We start from the raw sequence: 27773 nt of genomic DNA on the forward strand, positions 1-27773 counted from the left end.
CCAGCTTCATATTGTGTAAAACACCAAGGAAAAGATAATCCTGGGAGTTATGCTATATATTCCTGCACCTCTTTACAGTGGTCGGATTTGGCCCTATGTATGGCACTCCCTCTGGTTCTTATGGCTATGTATATATATGCATGCAAATAAACATACATATACACACACACATATTAAATGAATATAAAATATATAAATATCTAAAGTAAATATGTGTATTACTGTGGAAGAATGACTCCCCAAAGGCATGACGTGCAGCACGAGCTTCACCTTCCCTCCCCACACTCTCCAGGCCCACTGCCACTTCCCAGGCAGCCTGTGCAAGTTCATCTACAGGAGCTGCAGCCATGCCAGCTTTGGAGCTTGCAGCTCTGCTGAGCACACAGGCTTGCCAAGCACCTGAGCTCCTCGGGGTGGTCTTCAAGAGACAGTACACAGATCAAGGAGTCTTCCACTCCCAGCCCTTCACAATGCAGCAGATCGCACACTTAGGTGCTTCCAGAGCAACTTAGACCAACATAGTTAATATCAAAGTTCAGTTCTAAAAATATACTCTGGAAGGAGCGTCCACCTGTCTGTTTGCATTGGATGAACTGCAAGCTTAAGAAAATCCGTTTCTTCAGGAGCAACTCTACTTTTGGAAGAAGGTTTTCACAAGTAGAATAGTTTGTTTGGATAAAAGATCTTCCCAAGATGTCTGGCAGTCATTACCAATATTTATTTTCACACAACAGGTAAGTGATTCCAAAAAACACAAAATCATTTCATTGACTTTTCTTTGCAAGTCCATTAACAGTCAACTCTCTTTCCATTACAGTATTAATTATACTAGCTGAACAAATAAATAGATGGAAAAATGAACCCAGTTTTACATGCTGTGTCTACTGACCACACTAACAATTTCCATTGACCTTTTAATTGCCTGAAAATCTGAAATATCTGTCATAAGTTGTTTTTTTTCCAGAGCTTTTCTATATTCTCAAAGCAAAACAAAAATAGCCTTAGCTTCAATACTTATTTATTTCATTGTAGATTATGTAAAAAAAGAATTGAATATTTTCAGTCAAGTACCACATAAAGAGTGAACTTTCTATGACATCAATAACCTTGACTAGCATAACATACCTCATTTAGTATCTGAGCTGCGTTTTTCACTCTAATCAAATCTGGTGTATCTTCAAACACTGTCATTCCTTTTCCTTTCATCCCTTCTTCCAAATCTTTTCTATACTCTTTCTAAGGATTAAAAAAAAAAGAGAGATTTCTCACTTAATATTGTGTGCAAGATCTTGAAAAGAAATGCCACTTATTAAATGTCTGAAGGGTCTCTTTGAAATTTCTATGAAATATGAATCAGCAGAAGTACAGGTTTCAGAGTTAAAATAGAATTGAAAATCATGAAATCAAAAGATACAATGTTGAAAAGTGAAAAGGTTTTAATGTTCACAAGTATTTTCCCATTGTGCTCTTGAAAAATAGTCCTCTCCTATACAGCGCTAGCACATTGTTTAGGAGCCTCAGCTGCCTCTCTACATTTTAACTGCAGTAGCATTTGCTTTTACAGACCAATATATGCTGTGCTGCAGTTTTTACCATTGTTCCACTAATGGCATCACAATCAGGATGGATGCCCTGAACACTACACTAGGACCTGTTAAAACGACTGCTTGATGAATTATAATGTAGAAGCAATATTCCCACCATATCACTTTTGTGCCTCTCAGAAACTGCACTGATATGATCTATCAACATTTAGCAACTGCAGCCTCCAGAGTACTCAAATGTTCAGTATAAAATTAAAAGCACACTAGAACCTGCCTGTGGACATTTGGTTCTTTTTCCTCTTCCCAATTCCTAGAGAGCTGATGTATGCCTACTGAAGTTCAAGATCTTTAAGTTTTGTAAGGACTTTTAATTGTTCTTCCCGTCTCCAGGTTTGGTTTGGGCTTTTTTAAGCAAAGAAACTAGAACAACATTGAAGAAAATATTTTTCAGAAGGATTTATATAGACATGAATTAATACTCCTAATCATGTATTAAATGTCATAAGCACAGTGAGCACCTTTGTCTCTGTATAAGCTCTTTATTTAAACAAAAGAAAACCAGGTATTTTTAAAGAAGCTTCTCTTTATCAGAAGCATGTCCTACAACAAGCAAGAAACAACTTCTATTATTTTAGAATTGTTAAATTCAGCTATCTCTTCTGAAGGAGTTGTGAATGTGGTTCCAGAGAAGAAAGTTCTTATTGTTATAAAATGTGAAACATTTGCAGAATTGTCTACAATTGCTTGTTTAGCAACAGAATAAGCTAGAACACAGCTAGCACTTAAAAAAAAAAAAAAGTAATTGAGTAAATAATTCATTTTTTAATAACTCCAGGTTCTCCTTCTTGTTTCATACAGTATCTATCTAAAGTTTATTATGAACTTTCGAGCAAAAATACTGAGCTACATCCCTGACTATGAAGAAATACTTCATTTTGCCTAATCTTGAAAGATAATAATTAATTTGACCCATGTAATCTTTGCTTTTGGAATCTGTTCCTTGAATGTGGATCTAAAATAGTACGAAATTCATGCAGTTATGCATTAAAATACCATTTCTATTTTCTTATATTCTTCCCCTCTGGCTTACAAACATGGTTTACTCCCTAAGTAATGAGTCATAAAACTTGAGGAGGTATGAATTAGGGAACATCTTAATGCATGTACCACTATGGAGGGAAGTTACATCAAAAATTTTAAAGATGAACATCCACAGCACATCTGCAACTCTGCATGCACTAACCACTTCTGTGGACATTCAGCATGCAGCAAGATTAACTCAATGAAATGCAAGCATTTGCATTTTTCCCTAGTCAGTAGGCACACGAGACATGTACACACAGCATGGTACTGCACAAACCAGACCTAGCTTGAGACTTGTCTACCTGACAACCAAGCTTATCAGAATAAATTATTTATTAGAGGATGAATAATGAAGAAACATCTGAAAAGAAAATCTTTTCTTTACCCATATGAAATCTAACATAGACTGGGATAAGTTGTTTAAAGAACAAGGAAAGGAACAAGGCTCAAGGATTTTTAATTCTAGCATCCTCAATTCATTCATCTAGGCCACAGCGAAAACATCAATTCTTAATACAATAAATATAAACAAGGCACTGTTGGCTCCCAAATTCAAATGGAGGATATCTAGCAGCTCTGATATTTCTAACCATGAATGTTGCTGATACATTTACTTCTAAATTTGGTCAAACAGTAAGCCTAATCTGTAGAACCAACCAATACTCAAAACTTAACATGAAAACAGTTTTGAATAACAATATAAAAAGATAGAAGGATTCTCAGTTATGAAAAAAAAGTGATTTAATTTATAATGCCACATACAACTGAAGTATATTGGACAAATTTTAAAGAAACAGTGGGCATAGAGAAAACCCGCACCTTCTAACAAAATTTGCTTAAAGCAGATTATGTAATATCACAGCTATATTATGGAATTTTGGTCTGCTTTATTTTCATCCATAACATGTATGATAGATAATTATTTCAATTAAATTAGTTAAAAGTGACTACACACAGCTCAAGCCATCCATATAACCACAACAGACTATCATAAACCTGAAATAATTACTCAAAAGGAAAAACTGCCATCTGGACACCAACAGAAATCCTCCTTTCCACCCCTTCATCTATCTGGAAAGAAAACTCCAGGCCCTCTCCAAAACCCTATCAAACAGATGTCTTTTGCAGCATGCCTGGCAAGTCACCAAATTTGGGCTATTTGAGCCCGGGGGAGGAACAAATTCCAAAACTGAGGCCCTCAGAGGGAATGTCCAGCCAATCATCCATTTTCTATAGAGTCATCTGATTTGTTCATTTAACTCTGTTTTTCTGGTTCAGGTGTGCTGAGCTTTATCATTTCCTTATGTTCATAAGGAAACTTCAAAAAGTATCGCTTCTTACTACAGGACTATTCAGAATATAAAATGACACGTGGCAGTTTTTACTCATGAAGTCACTTTTGTATTTAGCTACCAAGTTAACTGTAAGTTGTTCAGCACTCAAGAGCTTGTATTGATGCTGCTTATTGCTCATTTACAACTTAAGAAAAAAAAAAAGAAATAAAAGTCCTCTACCTCTTTCAGGAGGTTAGTGACTTGTTTGATATGCAAGAACTCCGGGGTCTTGTCTAAATCCATTGACGGTCTTCCCTTGATTCCTTCTTCAAAATCTTTGCGATACATTTTCTGTTGAAGCAAAAACAACAATTAGTGGTACATGCATGTGCATTTCCAAGCATATTTCACAAAGAACACTGTAAAGTGACCCAGAAATGAGCCATGCCATAAATTAATTAGTTATCACATTAATAAGCAACTTTCCTACTCATTTCATTACCTAGATTATCTATACAAGACACACATAATTTAGACAAAAATACGTATGTTTGATATTTCCAAAGAAAATGTTTAACCTGATCTATGAAAGAAACAGTTTGCTTGGTAGAGAAAGGAGAAGGCAAATGGCACACAAGGTAATGGTTTTAAACACATAAAAGTTTCTACCAAGAGGATGAAATCATCTGTTTTCCATGACACACAGCAAAAATAATGGAATCAAACTGCAGCAAGGGAGACACAGGGAAATACTCACTCTCAGGATGGATGGTGAAGCACTGGACTAGATTGCCTGGGAGGTCATGAAACCTCCACCACTGGAAGTTTTTAATAATAAAGTTAGAAAAACATGGTCTGGCATAGGGCAGCCAGTGCTGCTCTGGAGCCTGGGAACACTCCTTCCCCCGTGCTGAGCTCCCCAGGCTGAACAGACAGGAGTACGTTCCAGTTAAGGCACGGGGTCAGACTGGGCTTTGCAGCTTCACTCGCTCCCACCTGACAACCCTCCCTCATTAAAGATGGAATGAAAGGCAAAAGGTAAAAAAGTTAGTAATCTCTCATCTAGACGACCTCTTGAGCTTCTTCTCAATTAAATGATGCTACATACAATCTCTGTCTAGTGTGAGCACCAATAGCCTCTGAGAAAAAACAAATTTGAAGGAAGAACTGAGCCACAGAATAGCAGAGAACTACTCAGTACTAATTCTACCATATACCTAATTTATAAAACTTTTATGATCTGCTTCATCCATTTTCTTAGCCCAAGTACAAGACGCCTGTTAGCTTCGCTGTTGAACTAAATTTTACTAATTCAAGCACACATTTTTACTAACCTCACTTTGCATCTTTTGAGCCTCCTTTGAAACTTGATACATCGGTGTATCCACAAACTCCAGCATTGATCTGCCTTTAGATTTTTCATAATTCTCTTTGTACTTGACCTAGGAAAATTAAAATAAAGGCTGTTAACAGCTGAGAGAATGTGAGATCTGATTGCTTGCCATGGCAACAGACAAATCCTGTCTTAGCCATACTCCTTAGAGGTTTTGACTTGGAAGACTCCTCCCACGTTTAACCTGTTGGAGAAATAGGGCAGCTAGACAAGGAATTTTTTCTAAAGTCATTTATTCCTTTGCTTCAAAATGTCAGACTTAAAAATGGTGAACTTTGAAGACAGCAGGAGTAAGTAGCATCAACCACAATCCTTAAACTAATGGCATGATTTCGGCTGAATGGCCTATGTCTGAACAGTTGGCAGCTTTTCAATAGGATCCCCTGTCATGCTTCCATTAAACAACACATTTACTGTAACAACAACAAAATCTGTTTCACAGCCAGGCACACAGGTCTCTCTTTCAGGCTCAGGAGCACCATTCTGAAATGCACTTTTGTTTGCACCTGTGGGAGGGAAAAGGGAAGGAAAACTACTGCCTCGGCAGGGTCGGGTCTTGCACCAACATTCCCCTCACAGCTACCAATGACCATGACCTTAAAGCTAGCAGTAAAATCACATTGAAGGACACAGGGTTAAGACACCAACATATAACTTTATGCTAACTCACAAAGCAAATATACTTTGTTTGGAAACCTGGAGAAGCCTTCTAAACTCATTCATACACACTCTTCTGATTAAAATGGGCAAACACATTACTCATCTCAATCAGTCGGTGTAGGGTATGTTGGAATGTTCTACACAAGCCATAAAGGAAAGCAAATAGCTACATACCAAAAGATGATATTCAGAATGAGTAATGTCATTTTGATTTATTTGTCTCTTCAAAAATAGTGATGTCTGAATTTGAAAAAAGTGTTAAGAATCTCTTTCGCTGTCAGGCTTCTGCAATAGGTTTGGGTCCTGCAAAAACCTCTCCTCTCTCCTCATGGGGTGCTTCTGATTGAATACGCACTGTACATCACTGTAATCGGTCGTGCAGTTTTGTGCCTCATTTAATCACTGTTAGAATGCTGCATTTTTCTCTTTGCAAGATGTATTTATGATTGCGTATACCTGACTTTGAAGCACTGCGCTTTCTTTATGATGGATTTGTTCAGCTGTATCCAGGGTGAAATGATAGAAGCCCTTGTTTTGCTTAAATGATTTCTTATATTCATACTGAAACAAAAAATACCCAAGAATGTTTTCACAAACAAAATCCAGAAGGTTTTGCAATTTAAATACCCTTTAAAATAACTATGGGGGAAAAGCATAAAAGAAACTATATTTTAGGCCTCCCAATTCAGGAGTTCTACTGCTAAATTTGAATTTAAAATATTGTAATGAAATTTAAAAAAGAATATGATAAAAAATAACTTTTTTAAGTTCCTTGAGAAAATGCTTGTCCTGCTTATCCAAAAGTCAAATGTTTATGTTTGGTAGAAAATAAACTATATTATTTACATTTGAAGTGCAAAGGAACACATATGATGGTCTGCGTTTGCCTCCTAGTGGAAATAATTATAAATGCCACACAACAAAACCACTTCTGTAGTGGAACAAATGAAAACTATCTCCCATCTACAGATACTGACTTCACACTTTTACTCCATTCCTCAACTAATGGAATAAAAGTTTAAAAAAAAATCTATAAAATAAATGAGGTAAATCACATAACCTTTTGCTACACTAAACTACAGGCACCAGATTCAGTCTCTTAAGTCCTAGTTATTCACCCTGTCCCATAAAATGAAACACATCTAAGTTCCTTTTTTTTTTAGCCTGTGGTTCATTAGCATCTCAAAGTCTCTGCAATAGGAACAGATTTAAAATGTGCAAAACAATAAACTAGCTGATGTACGTATATCAAAGTTTTAAATTTTATGTCTCCATTGTTCCTGCCAAAGAGAATTAAATGTATACCAAGAGGGGCAAGTTCCACCTTGTAAACTCTCTTCCTCATCAAAATAATGAAAATAGGATGAGTTCAACCTGTCAAAATCAGTCTGTTTGTGTCCAAACATGCCCATCAAGCTTTCCTCTTAACTGTTGGAATTTATTCCCCTGGAAGCTGATTTGGATAACAGCTTTGCATTGGTATTATAGTACATGTGTTTCATAAAGTTGCATACACTTCTACATTATAGGTCAATCAGCAAACCAATTCAATTAACCACATTAGTTTCTGAGTTTAATTAACCATACAGGTTCCAATGTGTCACACCGCGGCAGGTGTAGCTATGTTATGCAAAAGATGAAGAGAAGCATAAAGTTCAAGGAGAGAGGTATACGACAGGAAAACAGCAAAACTGGGGAATTAGCAAGAAGTTCTCTGTTTCAGAGGGAAAAAAAAAAACAGACAATATCATCAGTCTTTGGAAATCGGTTAACGGCACAGTCAGGAAGACAGTTTCATACAGTGGAAGCAGACTTCAAGAAAGATTTGGTATGAGCTGCAGAGAGACAAGGAGGAGAATACAAAGAAGATATTGGAAAAGCATGGAGAAAGGCACGAGAGTAAGCCATGTTAAAATCAAAGAGATGACATGGGGAGGTCAAATCTGAGAAGGATTTTGAAAATGGGATTTCTGTAGAAGACAAATAGCTAATGGAGACCTTAGGGATTGGCAAAGCATTCTTCTTCCTGCTCACAGCAAGGAAAAATATCCACCAGCATCTGGACAATGCAAAAATCAGAGACTTAGTATTTACGGATTCCTCAGAAGAGGGCATAGACAATATGAATCAACCCTTCCTGGGCAACAGAAAGAAATAAATTTCGCAAGAAGCGAGCTGCCTTAAGCAAAAGTCCAGGTTTCTATCTCATTAGAGATAAGAAGACAAACTGATGAAGTTCATTCTGAGGGTGTTCATTTAATCAGCAAAAAGAATGCCAATCTTACCTTACACTAAAGGAAACTAGAATTAGGCCAAAATGCACATGAAGAATGCAGGAAGTGAAAGCTATCAACTCATTTATTACCCATATAATAGGGGATAGTCAGTGTTAGCTTCACATATCAGTGAGACAGATAAAAAGCAAGCTTCAATTCACCAAAGAGCAACATAAAAATCAAATACAGATGAGAAGGCTGGATTATTTTAGACATAAGCTTCCATAAGCAGGCACTGACTCAGAATATGACCCAGTATGCTCCTAGACGTTAGGGCTAACTCTTTGTGAAGTGCTCATGGCCTGCCAACCGTGAGCAATCTTCCTTTGCAACACCACCGGCTCACGCCTTTCCACAGCAGTTCTGTGGACCTTCCGTGGTTTCTGGAGTAAAGATGACAAATGCAGCTAACCAGCCTACAAGCATCGCGCACGTAGCATAGGTGCTCTTGGAGCGGGAGCGAAGCTTCAGTATTGCACAGAAGCCGGGGGGTTCCTGCCCCTTCCTCCCCATTTCAATCCCCATCACTATCCTATGTCAGACCACCAGCCCCATCAAGGGGCATGTCTTGTTATGTGGCAGAAGGAAGTATGTGCCTATCGCCTGATCCAGTGTAGGAATCCTGAGACATTTAGGAAGGAAAGAAGGTTTAGACAGAGAAGCTCTAAGGGAAGCTAGCACTCAAGAGGCTGTTTATGGCAGAAGTCCAAATATTAAACTAGCATAATGGTCACTTTTGTACAGAGACTTGAGGATGAAAGCAGTAAGACCTTAGGGAAGACAAGATTTGCAAGGAAAGAAGTATCTTAGATCAACAAAGGAAAAAACAGACAAGGTTTCAGACATATAAGAAGAAATGCTCAAGTACCAGAAGTCTGTGTGATTCTTACCTAGGTTATTAGTTGTTCTAATAACTGAAATATCTCTCCCTAAAAGCCCCTTTTTCTTCACTACATCCCCCAACTACTATGGTTACAACCCTACAGTCTACTACACATGAGACCATAAAGCAAGTACCAAAAATTTATGTATTCTACAGTGACTATACATACTACATTCCTTACTACATATATTTTTCAGATCATTCTTATAAAGGCAACTTACATCACTATGAATTTTGCTGATATTTAAAGTATGGTTTAAATATAGCAGGTTTGGTAGATCAGAGGCTGGATCGTGTAGGCTTTCCAAATCTTTCTTGTAGTTGACCTGGAAAGAGAATTCAGGTTATGTAAAATAAAGATTAACAAAATAATTCGCAGCTTCATATTACAGTGCGGCCATCCAGAAACAGAAGGCACAAAGTGCTTGCCTGAACACTCTCTACCAGCCACTAGATGGTGGTCATTTACTATTATTTGGAGGAAAAGAAAAAAATCAATAAAGCATTAATTCTACTGAGCAAGTATTTGGGAACTACTCAAACTTTTCCTCAAAAAGGACACTTACAACAAAATCACACTTTATTTATTATTTCTTTTTTCTTTTTTATTCTCCCCCCCACCCCCTCCCAAAAACTTAAATCAAGAGTATCTTCCTCAATACTTTGAGTTTACTCATTTTAAACACTGTTGATGCTTGTTCTTTTTCTCTTGATTCAGGTATTACACTAACTGTCCAGATAAAAAAATTGTATATAAAACAGTTAAAGGGAAGTCCTCCTGGACATCTTATTTAATACAGATTGCTTTCAGCAAAGATAAGCAATATAGTCATCTAAGGCAAAAGATAATCACTTAATGAAGTAGCAGAAGATAACTTCCTATCAGCCTATAGTAGGATTTTCCATACTTCTGATAGCTGGATGCCCATCTTTACAGGAAGAAAACTAGCCACCTTACCTCTCTTGGATGATAAATCTTTTAAACCAATACCTTTAGTCACCTCCACATATGTATCGTGTTCTTCACTGATTTAGGCAAACTTCAAATCAACAATACCCAATTTGCATATCTCTTATAATAATAATTACTCCAATTAATTTTTTACTATACATTTAGATTTTGGAAACAATTACATATTTGGTTGGACCCTTCCCAGAGCTGGCCTCTCCTTTTCCTGTTGGGTTGTGCCCCACACTTTGGAAACACGGGACTACAGAATGAAGGCTTGTCTCTTGGCTATCTGGGATCACAGCCTCAAAGAAGAGCTCACGTTTTTAGCATTAGACACACTGTTAAATAGATCATCCCAACAGCATTATCACTTGATATAGATGTTTTCTCAAACCTGGCTCCAGCAGCAGGCACCCATTGCTGAATCTAGCAACTGCTGTACATTGTAATACCAGTCGGAAGATCAACTGGCAGAATGAAGTCTAAAAGATAGACATCCAAATCTGAGCTGCTCATGCAACCTCCTTCTACAACCACTGGAGAGATGCCAGCACTTTGCTCCTCTAAAGACACGCATCTGCAACAGGTCAAAAGAATTGCCCTCTAGACCTGTTTATTTCTTTCCCAAATACAAAGGGACCGAGTACAAGGCGATTAGCTCAGAGTAAGCAGTCACAACTTTTGACACACAAAGTTAAGCGAGATGAATCTCATCTAAAATGGTTATGAAAAACTCTGCAGGCCCTTGGAGGAGAGCTTTGTCAGAAGCAGAGAAGAAATGGATAACATGCTGTACCTGCTATACAGACGCACTGTATAGCAGTGACTGCTGCTCAGAGTAATCATAAGATGGAGGAAGAAATTCTGCTTGAGAACAAATGTTAAATTTTTCAGGATGTAAATGCATGTAAAGTACAAAGCAAATTCACTTACATCACTTGCCAAGGTGGATGCAATCTGTGCTTGCTTGAAGGAAGCACTGTCAAGAGGATTGTACTGGTGGCTCTTCATTTCCTTACTGAACTGCTCTTTGTATTTCACCTTCCACCAGAACAAACATATCTAATATTAACATGTAGCACTTAAAGAAGGTACAGAGAATTCAGACTACAAAGGAGCTTATTAAAGGCAATTGCATTATCCATAAATCTTTTAACAAGGAAGATGTTTAAACCAGCTCAGTTTAGCCACACCTCTGACTGTCTTGGGCTGGTTTCAAAGTCATTTTTATGTAGCTGAATTTTACTAAAATTAAAAAATAATTTTAAGATTGTCATATGCGATTACTGGTGCTGAAGGACTTACAAAAAGGAAACAGAAACAAAACCATATAACTCACCTGAGTAATCAAATAAACCAGAACTGTTTGACTAGCAATAATAATCTACTCGCTGAGAATCATTCAATTCATAATTAAGATCATAAATGTGTTTTTAACAAAGAAACAATTTGTAAGATGAATAAACTGTAAAACTTGTAAAATACATCACTTGTAAATTTTTCAACCACGTGAAAGTGGGAAGTCAGAATCAAACTTCCCACTCGGCCATCTTCCCACCACCAGGTCCACGTGTCACTTGCGCTGTGCTAGGCTGTCACCAGAGCCCCCAAGTCTATTTTTAGTTCTGCCAGAAATTTCCCACAAGACCCTGAGGAATCTCTCTGTAGTACAGTCCCTTCTTGAGGACAATTCCCACCTCATTACAGTGTTAGAAAGCATAATTAAACAACTGTCTGCCATCACTTTCACTCTCTTTTCTTCTTGTTCAATAGAAAAAGGGGGAACAACAACTCATATAAGAGGAAGCGAGCAATACATAAATGTTGAGGCAATGGCATTAAAAGTAAATAAATCACAAAAATTCCATAAAACATGCTGAAGAACTGAATTCAGAATCTGAAAATATGAAATCAAACAAATAGTAAATCTCCCTCCTTTGCCCCCCTTGTTGTGCGCGATCATCAAACATCTGGAGACTTTGCACACATGCCTTGCTTCTTTCCAACAGCTGGCCATAATGGAGGAGAATAAAGCTCAGTCTGAATTATGCTGCTTTCATAAATGTTAGTCAGACACCTGATATCTGAGCCTATGCAACATCCATTATAATTTACCATGCTCTGCATTAAATAAAGAGGCGGCTTTTTCCGTACTCCTTTTTTCTCTATTCCCACATGAATGTCTGATAAAGTGGTTAAACCACCTCAAACGATGTCCTTCAAAAATTATTTTTTTCTCAGCTTTAGTTGTGGGAAGGATTTTCTTTTTCCTTTTTAGTTCTTCCTTGCCTCAAAAGACTCTCAACATGGTTTAGCTTACACAACCTCATTATGCTTAGCCACAAAGCCCAATATTTCATTAATCATGATAACAAGAAACCAAAACTAAGCCACCCAAACAGAAACTAACTGTATATGTTCAAGAACTACATTATGATTGCAGCACTTACATTAATTTTTCAAAGGAAGGACATTCTAAAACATTGTTACTTTTAAAGAGAAACTTTATCTGAACACATGATGAACTTCACAATCTTTCACACTAACTCTAGAAAAGAATATCTATTGCCTTCTGGTAGATTCATCTGGTTCATATTGTTTGATATTTGCCTTGGCTTTGGATCAAGTGCAAAAGCATATATATCTGAATACAAAGACACTGCCTTTGTCAAAGGCAAATCCACGTTCTGTACAAGCAGCAAAGGAATAAATCAGAGGGATTTTGTCTTTTAAAAGGTGTATCCAAAACTTGCCTTCTAATAAAAATCAGGCAGTGCTGGAATATGTGATTCAAAAAGCCTCCAAAACCAGAGATCAAGTCAGCATGGTGAGCAAAATTGTCTTTTACTCCTTGGACATCACCTCACAACATAACGACTTCATGCACAAGAGTTTAAATATCCAACTACTGCAGGCTGTCTTCTGCCCAGCCAACAAATGGCCACAAACTGTGCACACAGACCGAATGTACAACCTGGTCCTTGATATTCTTGTTAAGTGTGAAAGCACCAGTGCCAAAGGGACCTCTCCTCACAACTGGCTTGCCATCTTCCAGCTGCAGCCATTTTATGCCATTTTTAGAAGATTTTTTTAGCAATACATTTCAATCTAGAGATTCCAGTAATAAACCCTCGGTTAGTGTCACTTTACATCACATCACTGCTGCTGAAGGAAAGCAGGGGAGCCAGTGAAGCCAGTGTTCACAGGGCTGTGCGTCCTGATTCCGATGTGCAGGAAGGTCCTAAATTTAAGGAGACCACCCACCAATCTGACTGTAATCGTTCCTGTTGCAGTGAGGGATGTCTCGGTACCTCTAGGCCCTGCTGCCTCATCTGGCTGCTCTGCTTATTGCCTTTGCTCTCCTCCCCAACACCTCCGTACATGTTGCTTTTGGGCAAAATGGAGGCCGCACAATAATATCAGATGACCCTGGCAGTATCTCAAGAGCACTTCCAGAAGTAATTTGACTCTGACTTGTCATAGGGGATTCATCTTATTGAAAGCTACACACACATTCACTTTCTCTTTTATCAGTATTTTCCTGTTTCTTTCTCCCTTTTGAAGAAAGCATGGGGTGGGAGAAGGAGAAGAGAGAGGAGCAAGCCCATGGATGAGTCACTGTGAAGTAACGCACACAGTATTTATCCTTCTTTTGAACAGGAGAAAGTTATGAATGCAGTTTAAAGGGGAAAAATATGCCCGAGAGAAAGGGTTCTGATTAAAAACAAGGAAGAAAAATACTTCATCAATGATTTCTAACGCATCTGAAGGGGGGAGGTCTTGGCAATGCTGTAATAAGGTGGAAGAGCAAACAAAAAGTGGGAGTAGAAATGACAGTTGTTAGTGGAAGCTTATTTACAAATTTCATCATTAACCAAAAGTTTTACTTTAATGAGGGTTTAAAAGATGGCTACTTATTTACCATCTTAATTAAGTGTTAAGTTTGTTTATTTTTTTTAGAGAGTGGGGGTTAGTTTAAAAGAAAGCCAGTGGAGGCTGCTCTCTAATTGTTGCTGAAGAAAGAGCAGACTTTGCAGACTTTTAACACAACAACATCCCTGAAAAACCAAACTGGAATTAAATAAGGCCTGGATAAACAAACCTCTCATCGGCCTTGCACAAAACCTATAAAAGTCAGAATTGCAGCTGGACAGAGCAGTGTCTTTTGAAGCTTTGCAGCAACATTCCTAAATCAAATCTGTAGTTCAAAGCTGTTCACACAGGGAGTGTTCAGTTTCAGAAGTGGATGACATCACCCACTGTTCAGATTTACAAAGAAACTACAAAAATTGAATCATTCAACCACTGGGATCCCAGGATGAAGCAGACGCTTGCAGCTAAAGCATTTCCTCATGACCATGTGAAAACATATTTAAAAAAAAGAAAAACCTGTCAGAACACATAGATATTGAAGGAAATGTAACGTAAACAAAGATCTAAATTAAAATATTCATTGCTAAAAGCACTAGCAGAGTTTAAAGCAAAGAAAGACTGAGAAAATCTTAGGCTCTTTGTGTTGTTACTGATAATCTTAGAGAAGGTACATTTTAAAAAATATTCTACCTCTAACAATTTTATCCCTGAAACAATAAGCACCAGATCCAGCATAAAACACGAATATCCAAAATTATTCATCATAAAACCAATTATTGAACACCATAAGGGAAATACTTCATATCAGTAGCTCTTTGAAAAAGCTAATAAAATGCATTAGGAGACATAAAGAAGACATAAGCAAGAGCTTGTTTTTATAAAAAATACAAAAAAAATAACACAAATTATACAATGTACATTCAGCAAATTAACAAACTTCATGTTTTCACAAGGGCTAACACAGTTTCTGTTTTAAATTTGGTTTAAAATCAACAGAAAGGGGTTACCGCATGCTGTGGGTAAATAAACTAGTCCTGGGAGCTATTATTTTTGCTGCTGCTGTTGTCAAAAGCTTTATTAAATTAAAAATTTATTAAAAAAGGGGGGGGGGTCACTGATTTTGTAGAGCCTTGAGTGTCAGTCAAACATTAACACTATTTTCTTCACTTTGTTTGCCTTCCTGCTTGCCTTGATTGCTTTCTCCTTCGTTACACCCACACTGCCTGACCTCTTCTTGCTCCTGTTCTCTATACTCCCTAAATTACCTACCCATATGCACCACATTAAAACATGTTATCATCTTCTCTTCCCATTACATCCATCAGAATTGTCAACTTTGCAAATTTACTGTGAGGGTCAAATAACTAATATTTCTCTGTATGTCGCAGCTTATAGATTCATGCTATTAAGGGAGATTATCAACTTTCAGCACAAAAAGTTTATAATGGTCCCATTTGCTGAGAAACAAATGGAAACCCTAAAAGCCAGAAAGTCTGGAGACAATAAAGAGATCGTTAACTTTGCCATTTTTTAAATCTTGTAATTTTGACAAGCCTGCTTCATGATCCTTGCATGAAGAGGACTGACACTACTGACCCATATTTAGGGCTCTTCCTCTCCTACAGCACAGGTGCATTCCTCATCCTGCCCCACCACCCTGCTCTTTGGACACAGAGGTCATCTTCATTTTTCTGTGCTCTTGATTTATGATCAGTGTGTCTAAGTGTTATAATGATTCAAATAATATATAAAAACATTAGACAACTCATGGCCACTGCCTTCCCTTCAGAGGAGGTGGTGAATTGCTGAGGGCACCTCTCCTCTGCTGAAAGCAGCCTGGTATTTACAGCTTCCATGCTGCTGCATGCAGATGGCTGGCAGCAGAGTGTTAGGCTGAAGTACTGCCTCCCTTTCTAAAAGTACGTGGCTGCAAGCAGCCACAACAGTGTAGACTGAGGAGAGGACAAGAGAAGGAAGGATCCCAAAACCTGGATCCAGGCCCAGGCGCTGCAGAGTTTGGACCACCAAGGTTTAGTAAGAATCTTCTTTACAAACAAACTGTAAGCAAGCTACATTTTGTCAACTGCTCCTCTCCTCCTGCCACACCTTCTGCACTATTTGGACTCTCTGAAGAGGTTAAAATTGCACACCAAATGCTCTCTTCTGCAGAACGATCTCAACTAGAACTGCTGCCATCCCAGTCCCTGGCAGTGAAGAGACTCTATTATAAAGCTTTTGCAGATGCAGCATGCATTGTCGCAGAGGAAAAGCACATCTAACAAAAACGAGATAAAAAGTGCATTGATGAAGCCTATGATGCAGCTGGCTCAGCATCAGCCTGCAGGACCCCATGATCCAGCTGGTATTTTTTGATTGTTGTGCTTGCTGGCCACAACCTCAAGGGTATCAGTCTTAGTGAGATGGAGAGGGCTATTGGAAAGGGATCCGCTTTGGTCCCATTTGTGACAACAGGCAGCTGCAAGCCTAGATTCTGAAATGGGCTGCAAGGAAAGGAGTGTGTAGACAGCCACTGAGTAGAAATAAAGGATACCACACGCTAAATTTAGATATGAACCCTTTTAAAAACCACTAAAGGTGTTTGCTAAATGGCAGACAGCTCCCTTTCCTATAAGTGACACCCAGGTCTAAGCAGCATCGCACTGGCTCTTCCCATGAAGCACAGGTTGACTTCCAAGCCTGCGTGATGCTAAACACAAAAGAATCTCTTAGTAGACTTGCCCATCACCAGAGGAATGAGCACATGATCCATTACAAAACGGAAGAAAATCTATTTGGAAAACACAAAGTAATTTTGATTCTGAACACATCATTAACAAAGCAATAAAAACCCATGTATTTGCTTCTTTTTCCTTTGTACAGTATTAATGTTTCAAAGTTAATGATGGTCCAGTGTGAAACAGGAAATCATGCAGCAGATATCTAAGGACAACATTTGGTGACGGCAAAAGGAGGTCAACCTCTTGCAAACAGACACTGCACTGTTTTGCAGCTTGTTCTCTATGACACATAATTCTCATTTTATGCTAGTTCTAGGGAAGACGTTTACTGTCCAGCCAAATCACAAGTATTTGTTACACAACACTGATTTTCAGACTGTTCTAGTGTATACACTATTACACTTGGGGTTTTTTTTCTGGTTCTGGGAAGGCTGACACGGCCTTCTCCAATCAAAGTACGTTATCCTCCTCCTACAGGAGGGCAGAATTTGTTCCCGGGTTTACAAAAGCTCTAAGTGTAGCCTGACAGGATTACTAGCAAGGATTATGCAAGGCACTGTTAAAGAACTACTCCAGAAAAAAGAGAAAAGAAAAAAAAAAAGAAAAAAAACCAGCAAGTCAGCAGTCAAAAATCCTTTCTCACAATGTCAGGCTGATCTGAGTCTTATGCGTAGATCCTATGAGTAGAAGACTCATAAGAGGAAAAGAGGGAATATTTGTGTTTTCAGCTTTCTTTTTAGTTATGGACGAAAGTAATCCCTCCATTTTTCTTCTTTCTTTTTTTTTTTTTTCTTTTTTTAGGTTAATAGATAACAGAAAGCAGTACATAAAAGGTTCAGTTTCAGGGGGAGGGAAGGTGGGTGGTTTACATGTCAGGCCAAATTCAGATCCCGTTACTCACATTAGCAAGCAGTTATACAAAAGACCCCAGTTACTTCATTGGGATTAATCACAGGGTAAGGTTCCACTCAAACTGGATGAGTAGCAAATTTTGCCTCTAAATTACATACAGTTAATATTTTAGAAATCCTAGATAATCTGTATAAATATACCACCATCTCCACAAGAGACAAGCTGTAACAGTCAAAGTTCATTGTGTTTTTGCATAAAAATGTATATTCTGTTTCCTAAGAACCTTAAATTTACCAGTCATTGCAATACTATATGAAAAGCTTGAGAACATAATCTTCATGCAATTAGAGATAATCATCTAAAAATCTAAATATTTTCTTGCATTACTAGGAATGAGATATCTGAATGAAGTCATTGTAAAATGACAGAGAATCTTACTTGGCTTAACAGTTTTGAAACTCCTTTAGCATGTTCAAAATCTGGTCTTCCAAGTACAGCAGGCTCCTTATTCACCTCTCCCCTTCCTTTCTTGTACTCAGCCTTAGAAAAAATTAATATGAACCACTATTAAATTGTTTGCTTTTATCAAGAGAAATGTAAGCATTAAAGCTGGCAGAAAAAGTCTCATTTAGTGATCTGCATTGACACTACTGTTCTAAACAGCTCTGAAAAAAAGGCCTTCTCAGGCTTCAGCTCCTTAACAACATATTTATTTATTGTAAAACACAATGCACAGCATTCACAAAATTTAACTTTAACAAAATGCATAGCTTAAGCCTGAGAAACATTGTTCTCCCAGTCAAGGCAGAATGAGTTACAGTGGCTCAGCACTTCTTATGACAGGGTCTGCAGTTTACACAAGATTATTTGTAGCAGCTGAAAACAGTCTTGAAACAATACTAGACTGAGGAGCAGCTTTTTTGAAGTGTAAGGTCACATTCCACTCTTAATTTTACCACTGCAATCTTGCTGGATGTCAGTGAGGTTGCATTGGTGTAACAGAGCAGAATTAGTCCCACAAGGTTGATGTTACGTGATCTTTCCAGCTGAACTGCCTCCCACGCTAATTGTTGCAATTTTTTTCCACAGTGCATTAGAAAACAGCACAGATGAATCGACAATAGGTGCTTTACGATATCACAAACTAAATTACCCATTGCCTAAAATAGGCTTCTTGCATTACTCAGGCACTGTGAATCAGCAAGGACACGTCATAACAACAGACTGAGAGAAATAAAAGTTACAAAGCCACTCTAACTCAAAGGGGGCTTGAAGAGCAGTTAGTAAATTTGGATGTTGAACATAAGACTTCGTAGAAGTTCTTGGTCTTCAGAAAATCCTGAATATTCAAAAGGTGAATCTCAGGTCTCTTAGAACTGTCCCTCCATAGGTGCCTAGTCAGCCTCACATTAACTTGTTAGCAGTTACTTAAAATCTTGGCTCGGGGATTTTTATATATTGTCTTGTCTACAATAAAATATTAAACTGCATCACACATTGCAGCTTCTCAAACTGCTCCTTGACCTATCCATTAGCAGATGTCATGATGGGAAGGCAAAGAATTTGAGAGGGGAGTTCAGGGAGGAAAGCCCCCATGCAAGAAGCAGCGTGTTTGCACAGCTCTCAGAAGGACAGCAGGGAACTGCAGTTCCCTGTCGCTGCCAGCCGAGATGGGATGAGGAAAGGGAGTCCTGCAATGTGAGCTTCTCTCGTACTGAGGTGAAAAACTGCTTGGTATGTCTTCTGAAGTGCAGTATAGCATGCAAGCATATGACTTATTTTGAGAATGGTTATCATGAATAAAGCTGAAACAAAACCAACTTTAGTAAGCTTAACGTTCTCTTTAGATCAATGACCAATAATTGCAAAGGTCATACTGTCAACATCAAAATAGAAGAAACCCATAACTTTGTAACATACCAGGCAAGGGGTTTTTTTTTGTTGGGTTTTGGTTTTTTTTTAATCAAACCTCCATATCATATTTGGGGTTGCAGGTTTTCTGCTCGTGACATTTGAGAATTTCAGCAGCATTCTAAACAGTCTGACTGAAATTGGAATAAATAAAATAACGTGTCTGAAAAATACAAACAGAGTAACAGGAGAACATACATCACTTATTATCTTTGTTATCTCAGTTGCTATCTTTATGTCTGGCCTGTTCAGCACTTCAGTGTATCTATGAGTATCTTGCACATCCTTCTTATAGGATACCTGTCAAACAAAAAACAGTTTTGTTTAAAATAAACAAACAAAAACATTTGAATATTATAAATAAGCTTTGAATGACCTATCAACTCAGCCATCAAATTCAATAGAACTCTGCCTAATTTATTCCAACACAGTCCTGCTTGACAGGGATTATTTAGTAAGACCCACACACAGGTTAACAGGATAAGGAAGAAATTCAGAAGCATAAAATACAATATTAAAATGAAAAATGGTTTTGCTTAGAAACGTAGTAAAAATGAAAGCACTGCAAAGACCCAAATATTAGGTTTTATCATTAAATTTCAGAGGACTTCTAATAGTACAGCATTTTTTTCTATGCTGTACGCTTTTTAAATATAAACTAACCCCCCTATGATTCTGAGCACCACAGCCTAGCAGATTGCAGCTACACTGAACAGAAACTGTAATTCTACCACAGTGAATGTCTTTCTCGGTAATAGGCAGCCATGTAGCTGGTATGTAATTCAATGATGCAACTCCACCTCAGCAACTCCCACTCCCCGCAACTCCACTTATCTGCTCCTTTACACAATCATGGGAACAAGAAGGCTGAGTGTTCCAGCATGTAGAGTACAAGACTGAATCTGTTTGTGCAAAAGCCACTATTATAATGAATGGGCTCAGAAAACTTTGGCCAGAAGGCTAAACCACAGGTAGGAGAGTCCAAACATTCTCCAGTTAGCAAAGCAATCACAGGAACAGCATAGACCTCAGGGACGTTACAGAGCTCCGAGACCACAAGTTATCCTTCTCCCTCTTCAGGGTCTGTAGGCTTTTTCCTCTCCCTTGCTGTAGCACATGTGCCAATCTAAGCCAATTTCCAAGAGCTGTCTTACTGAATTATTCTGAATGATTAAGAAAATCATCCCTGGTATTCAAAAGTGTCTGACAAATTGAAGTATCAGGCAAAAGTAACAGAACATAAAGTTAAGTCTACAGGAAATAGAAAGTATCAGAATAATTCCTGGTTTACTGGACAGTCTTTTAGATTTTCTTCTGTTGTTTAACAAAGTTAATCAACTTCTCAAGATAGTATTTCACCATCAACAAAGTCCTCAGCTTGAAGCTTCACTTATAACCTCCACAGCTAGCTCCTATTTCCAATGTAAAGTTTCACTGTGGGTACAATGCAACAAACTCATAAACTGCAGCACTCAATGACAAATATAATTTGTAGAAATGTTACTGTAAACAGAAAAGAAAAAAATCTTACTTTTTGGCAAATATTTTACAGGCAACAGGAAAGTAATTTTGCATCCATATGGCTTCACTAAGTAGACAAGCTAAATAGGCTTCACTGTTGGCTGCTTGCCCACAAATAGATCTTACAATTTTTAACCTACAATGAGTGACATACAAGTGTAATCACTGATAAAATAAATAAATAAATAGGTTGGATGAATACAGCCCACAGTATCACCTACCAAGAAAATAGAAACTGATTCTTACAGCTTGTTCAAACCACTGGAAGTTTTGTTTTGGTTAGGTTTAGATTTCCTCTATTTTTTTAAGAAACTAGACGTACAGACAAGCATTTGCAATTCAGGGCTTTACATGAATTTAGTTAATTATATGCTGTTCATCCTAATGACCACATGAGGTGAGGTGAAAACCACAAAGGCAGCAGAAACAGGTTTCTGAATAGCACCCTATCATCCATGTAAATTGCAAATTAAAGGCCAGCGTATGTGCTCAAAATAGAAATTAGGAATGGAGTGAATTTAACAACACAGAATCAAGAATAGTGGTGATAAAGTTGAGGAAATGTGGTCACTTATTGCTCCCAAATGACATGATCATATAGTACATGAAATAATGGATTGTGGTTAATTTGGGGGGGAAAAAGGGGGGGGGGGGGGGAGGAGACAGTGACAGTCCTTTATATTTCACCATTTCCAATTATGTTAGATGCAAGGCCAATTGCTATAGCTTTCCCTGAGTGAATTATTATTCTTCCTGCACCTAGACCAGTATACCTATTACTTATGTCTGAGGGAAAGTCATCTAGCATTTTACAAATGTCTGCAATATATATTTGCTCCATTCTGCAGCTTGTCATACTCCGGTGAGAATAAAAATGTTATGCAGCAGAACAGTAGTTTGTCAGAGGTAGGCCAAAGAAAGAAAAAATATGTTTCCCATTTCCTGAATAACCTCAATCCCTGGATGCTGACCCTTTCCCATTGGGACAGTGTGCTGGCCTCTATTACACAGCTGCTATTCTGTTCCATCTAGTGATATTTTTTTTTTTTTTTTATAGTACTATGTTAGAACAGTAAAACCAGAGCTATTCCAAGAGAGTGGGGGGAACAGATGTAGACAGAGCAAAGCAACCAGCTTGGTGTGTGCACCCATGGACACCAAGAAGATGGAAAGTGGAGAAGCCTATGAGAGGGGAGAAAAGAAAACAAAGCCTGGTCAAGCACAAAAGAAAGGAAACAGCAGAAGCACCCAGGGGAGGGGACATCTTTTCTCCTGAGTTGGTTCAGCCCCTTACCAAGAGGCTCAAACCCTGAACGGAACCTCCAGGCATTACACAATGCCCTTACTCAATCTTCTCTTCAAAGGGTTGCTCAGGCTCTACCAGAAAACATCACCAAAGGCTCAAGAATTGCTCCTGTTTACAAGGACCACAGGTCTACGAAACACCTGCTCAAACTGGCTTTTGCATAGGAAAAAGTAACTGAGATACTGACAACTTAAGAGCAGTGAAAGACCTAAATGGAGAGTTACAGCAGACCAGTGGGAAATGCAAGTGAGAAAGAAGCAGGGACAAAAAGGGAAAAAAATTGTACCATCTCTAGTTTTGAAGTTGCAAATAATAAATTACAAATACTAACTAAATTTAAAGTGTTTTTCTACGTCAATTTGAAATTACAATAAAAAGTGGTTATAATGTTGAGTATTTTTAAAAAACAATTATAATCTGAACAAAAGCCATTTCTCATCTTTAATCCCAAATGTGATTACGTACTCTGAATTGCCAGTAGTTTTTGCAAAGCTTGGAAAATATTCAGGGCTTGCTGATAATTAGTAGACTAATTTTAATAGGGCCAAACCTCCAGCTCTTATAAAAAGGCATAAGGTCCACTGCGGATAAACATGCCAGTCTATTTACTCCAGCTGAGGGTCCTGAAGATGCTTCACCTTTCATGACGGTGCCAGTGCATTGGAATGCAGTGCAATGCTGCAAAGTAAACAGATTTCTAACAATGCTGCAAAACATCTCAGGTTGTCAATCAACAAACAGAAACTTCTGCTACATGGTGACCCAAGCCCACAGAGGATTAAAGGACTTAGACTTTTCCTGCAATCTTTTGTCTTGTCCTCTATTCCAATTCCAAAACTATTCCAAGCTATAGGTAATAGATCATTAAAACAAGCACAAACAGCTGTGAACATGTCACCCTCCTGAGATGCACACACGGAAGTCAGCAAGGAGCTGGGCACACCTATCTGGAAGAGAGTTTGTCTCTAACTGTTCATCCCTGCTTAGTATTTTCTAAGAGCTGCAAGTCCACTAACTAATGGCCTGTCAGCTGTGTCTCTGCCCCCTTTTCTCTCATCCGCACTTTGGGGTCCATCAGCACTAAGAAAATGACTAGCTGGTGACAATCATCATTGGCAACAGCTTTTCTGATCCCCACTCAAATGGTGTTGAAAACTGTTTCCCAGCTCGTGTAGAAGAGACAAACACATTTCTGGCCCATTACAGATTGATGCAGTCATCCTTTCCAGTAATGGGCTTGAAAATTGATTGGTCCCAATTACATCAGGAGTAAACACATCATTTTCAGCACCAGTTGGAAGTGGTCCAGGGGGACCTGCTGTTGACAACCACTGTCAGCAGAAAGTTAGTCAGTGAAAGGTGATTTTTCTAATGCAGATGCTGAACAGAGAGCCAGGAGAAGCTTGAATTAACATGATCTGCATCAAAAGAAACATCGACATTTTGGTATGTTATTGATGGTGTTTAAGCACATCAAGTTTAAGATCCGCTGATTTGGTCTTATCAGAAAGAATGTACATTTTTTCTGTGTGGATTGTGACTGCACAATATCCTGAACATGAACAAAAAGCTTACTCCTAAGACAATACAGACTTCTTACATATTCAGATTTAGATGGTCAGTGAAACATTATAAACTACCACTACTGATGTCACATGGACTGCAAAGAGCACACATATACATCAAAAGTTTGCCCAACTGTCAACTAACATTTTAAAAGCAGCACTGTTTCGTACATATGCATAAGAGAAAAGATACCAGGGCTCCAACCTCAGATCTGCAAACTGCCTTTTAAATGTCCACAGATGAGTGCATTGCAAGTTTTCTTATTTGTAAAATCAAAACACCACTCCCTTATTTCATACAATGTAATGCTGTGAGGAGAATCAGTAATTTTAACCAAGTAGAACATATAAATTGCTGTACAAATACTTAACATTTTTTTGCTATTCATAATGCCCAGTGATGGACTAGGTCATGGAACAGACAAAACTGTGATCCACAGCTTTGAGTACCTTCATCAAATGCTATGTGCAGCTTCTACCCAGGCACAATGCAGCAAGTGTTTGCTTTGCTCTAGAAACTTAATTGTCACGTCATTTCACTGTTCAATTACTTTCTTCCATCTACGTGATCCTCAGCTACACATAAGTCAAACCACTATTTTGTGACCTGATGGTTTTCTAAGGGCCACCACCTAATTCTGGTCACAAGTTTGGAAACTTCCAGATGAGCTAAATGACATCAGCCAAGCACAGACATAAAGTAGGCTGATGGTCCCTACTTCACTTTTCTCCAAATGCCTTTGTGTGCCAAAGTCACATCATTAACATTCACTTCACCAAACACAAACACAATTTATAGAGGAAAGTACTCTGGTTTGGATAAACGTGCTTTCCTTCAAGCATTAGGTAGTATTTAAATTATTTTTCAGGTAAATTCCCTATCATTAAAAAAGTCACTTTTGTTCTTTTGAGAGCAATTTTCTTCAGTCTAAGTATGAAGAAGAGAAAAATGTTTTTCTTATACATGATCACTTTGTTCAGGAGATTTTACAGTATTTCCCTATTACGCAGCTTCAACCCACACTTACAGAGCATGTTAATGATATTCAAAGTGGTGTGAAGGCCTACAGCACATGACAGTTTCAAAATGTCAGTACAAATGTATTGTAAGTTGAATACAGTCTTAATTTTTAAAGGAAATTGCACATTTCACAGAGTTGAGTATAAATGTCAGCCTTATTTTAAGGCTGAGTAAATAGTCTTAAACACATCCTAATCCTATTAGATGCAAACCCTGTGTGTAAAGGTTGAATTGAGTTGGCAGAGCATTGTAGGTAAACATGCATTCTGCTCCCATAGGTATACTGTAATGAGTGGTGGATAAAAGAGCTTTGTCCTTCTATTCCCCCAGTAGTTTCCCCCCTTTTTCCCTGCACTTTCAAAGCTGTGATTCTACAAATAGCTGAAATAGTTCGGAAAGACAAATGCTCCACATTTGGGATGCTCACTATTCCACGCTCTGACTCAAAGATGAAAACTCATGCGGCTCTTAATTAAACCTGTACTTACAAAACAAGAAATCCACAGCTATTCACCATGGTGCCCAAACAATTACCCAGAGGAGCTGTAGAACTCCACTGAACAACAACTGGACTTACATAACTTGCTCCTTTATGTGTGATAAAGATATATATAACCATTGCACTGCAGCTCCCCATGAGCAACCAGAAAGAATCTGTTCTTAAACAGATGAGACTAAGTGGTTAGAGTTTTATGTTGGATATGGAGGGTTTGTTTGATTTTTTTGAAGTTTGCTCAGGCTGAAAATAATTTCCTTCATATTTTTCATTATTTTTAACATGCTGTTAAAAGTTCTCATTTATCAAAACATCCTTCCCTCTTATGTTTGCCTTCATTTCCTTTTTTTTGCTTGCTTTAAGGGTGAAAGAAGATGAAACAACTGAATTTCATTTACTCTCACATCTGTACCCTGCTCTCCTTAATTCTGTTAGCAGGTGATGTACAGCTGCAGAAGGGGAATGGGTTTTGCGCTAGCATACGCATCCTCAGACCATGATGAATTTGATTCAAAAACTCATCTCCTGTTCCTCCTGGTCCCACCACCTTCTCTGAGAGGGATTCCCATCTCTCTTCCCAACATTATTTCCTTCCCTAGTAGTCCACCACCATTCCTACTGCTAGGTAAAAAAACCTCTTGGTTATGGGGAGAGAAGTTCATGTTCCCAGCTCCTACCCTCCATCAATCTGATATCCTGATGCTTCTAACAGCAGAGATAGCTGGAGTTTGACAGGAAGAGGGAATTCTGTAATCAAGGCAGGTTGCAAATTACTGCTGGGAGTTCCAAGGCAGGTATTTCCCAGCAGAAGAAAAAGTTATTCTTCAAACATAATGCTTCCCTGAAGTTTTCCAGCAGCCTTTTAATCAGCGGCCAGCTGTCAAGATTCTGCACACATGGACATACATCTAACATTGACATTTAGTTTTCAGCCTACAAAACCTAAGAGTGTTTGTTACACTGTCAGCAGGGAAGATAGGGTAAATTTAAGACAATTCAAAATGAACACCCAAGCTTCATTTTCTACATTGTTAGCAGCAAACGAATAACCCTTTTATCTTAGAGACAAGAGTTAAAAAATCACATACCTACCTGACTAGACTTGGTTACCTAAGAAGAATGGAAATGGATCGTAACTTTAAATATATTTACATGTCAGCTGTTCTTTGAGTAGCCTTTAAAATGACCTCACCATTTTAGCCAATCTTCTCCTAAAATTTACTTTTCTCATAAGTAAGCTTTTACAAAACCTAAAACTAACATACATTTTTCTTCAAAGTTGTGTTTGTATCATTCAAGACACTAATCTTAGTAGCATTTCTGCCCCCAGCAATGGTGCATTGAGCTAGTATAAGCTAGCTTAACCATGAAATCAAACCTGACTTGACACTAATACAAAATGTAAATACTATTATTAGGCTTTTATATTGTGAAAACCTAAAGAACTTAAAGAAGTTAACAAGCAGCTGTAAAAAAAAAACAAAAAAAAACAAAAACAAAAAAGCAACCAAGTTTCAAAATATTGCTAAATACTCTAAATTATTTGTAAATTATCTAAGTAAAACTACAAGAACAAAGACTTTGGTCAATGGTATAAACTCATGCCAGGCATCAAACTAAACTCTATGGCTCAGATTCTGTAAAATAAGTCATAAATTGTTCTTTGAAACTCATTTGATATGTATTCATGAGATAGGAACAAAGTTATTCATGTGCATAAAAGTGTGCAAGAGCAGGGCAGAAACACCCCCCTTCTCTCCTCCATAGAGAATCCTTGAAGAACTATCCAAGTGTTGACAGTGTAAGACACTGAAACCATGCTGCTGTTCATGTAAACAAATAGCTTTACACACTTGTGCTTTAAAAGTAGGTAACATGAATTCAGAGAAGCTGCATTTGTAATTTTATTTCAAAGTGCTAGCACTTAATAACAATTATTACTAATAAAGAGTAACAACCGCTTTCCACTGCAGTTTAGAATAAAAGTCACGTACCATTACTCATATTTTATACACACATCATGTCCCAAATTACTTCAGAGCAAATAATGTAAAAAAATACCAACTAATGAAATATGAAAATATTCCATGCCCAACTCATTTCAGTTAGCTATAATAGATGTATCTACCTAAAACAAGCAAATTTCAGTTGGGGGAATACTTACATCACTCTGGTATTTATTGACTTCCATGGCATGCTTAATATCTGGAGGCTCCTTCATATGTGCATAACCTGAAGTTCCTTTCTCAGCATCATGTTTTTGTTTATAGAGAACCTGAAAAGAGCAACATTACATTTTTGTGACCTCAGCAGAGCAGGTATAATAATACAAGCTGGGTTAAACCTAGTGTTGTAGTGTGCCTGTATACAGGAAGAAATGTAATAAATAATTAAGCTCCTTAATGGAACCAGAACCCTGAAACAA

General features: G+C 37.9%; 1 protein-coding gene and 1 long non-coding RNA gene across 4 annotated transcripts in view; one reads left to right on the top strand and one right to left on the bottom strand.

Annotated features, from left to right (window-relative positions):
• NEBL (nebulette) overlaps positions 1–27773 on the bottom strand; it is a 274542-nt gene that overhangs the window by 53435 nt on the left and 193334 nt on the right. Inside the window, exons 5-12 of one of the 3 annotated variants that reach the window (XM_030008945.2) lie at positions 27513–27623; positions 19638–19739; positions 17967–18068; positions 10999–11106; positions 9335–9439; positions 5236–5343; positions 4142–4252; positions 1126–1236 (exon numbers count right to left, since the gene is read on the bottom strand). The exons of the other annotated variants lie outside the window; for them this stretch is intronic. Coding sequence (XP_029864805.1) covers positions 1126–1236; positions 4142–4252; positions 5236–5343; positions 9335–9439; positions 10999–11106; positions 17967–18068; positions 19638–19739; positions 27513–27623 — 858 coding nt within the window. The remainder of the gene's footprint in view (positions 1–1125; positions 1237–4141; positions 4253–5235; positions 5344–9334; positions 9440–10998; positions 11107–17966; positions 18069–19637; positions 19740–27512; positions 27624–27773) is intronic. 3 annotated transcript variants of the gene reach the window in all.
• Positions 596–22601, top strand: LOC115339251. The gene is made up of 2 exons (XR_003922669.1): positions 596–734; positions 22018–22601. It is a non-coding gene; the product is annotated as an uncharacterized LOC115339251 (long non-coding RNA).

Source organism: Aquila chrysaetos, chromosome 3, assembly GCF_900496995.4.
Source record: "Aquila chrysaetos chrysaetos chromosome 3, bAquChr1.4, whole genome shotgun sequence".
Taxonomy (NCBI): Eukaryota; Metazoa; Chordata; class Aves; order Accipitriformes; family Accipitridae; genus Aquila; species Aquila chrysaetos.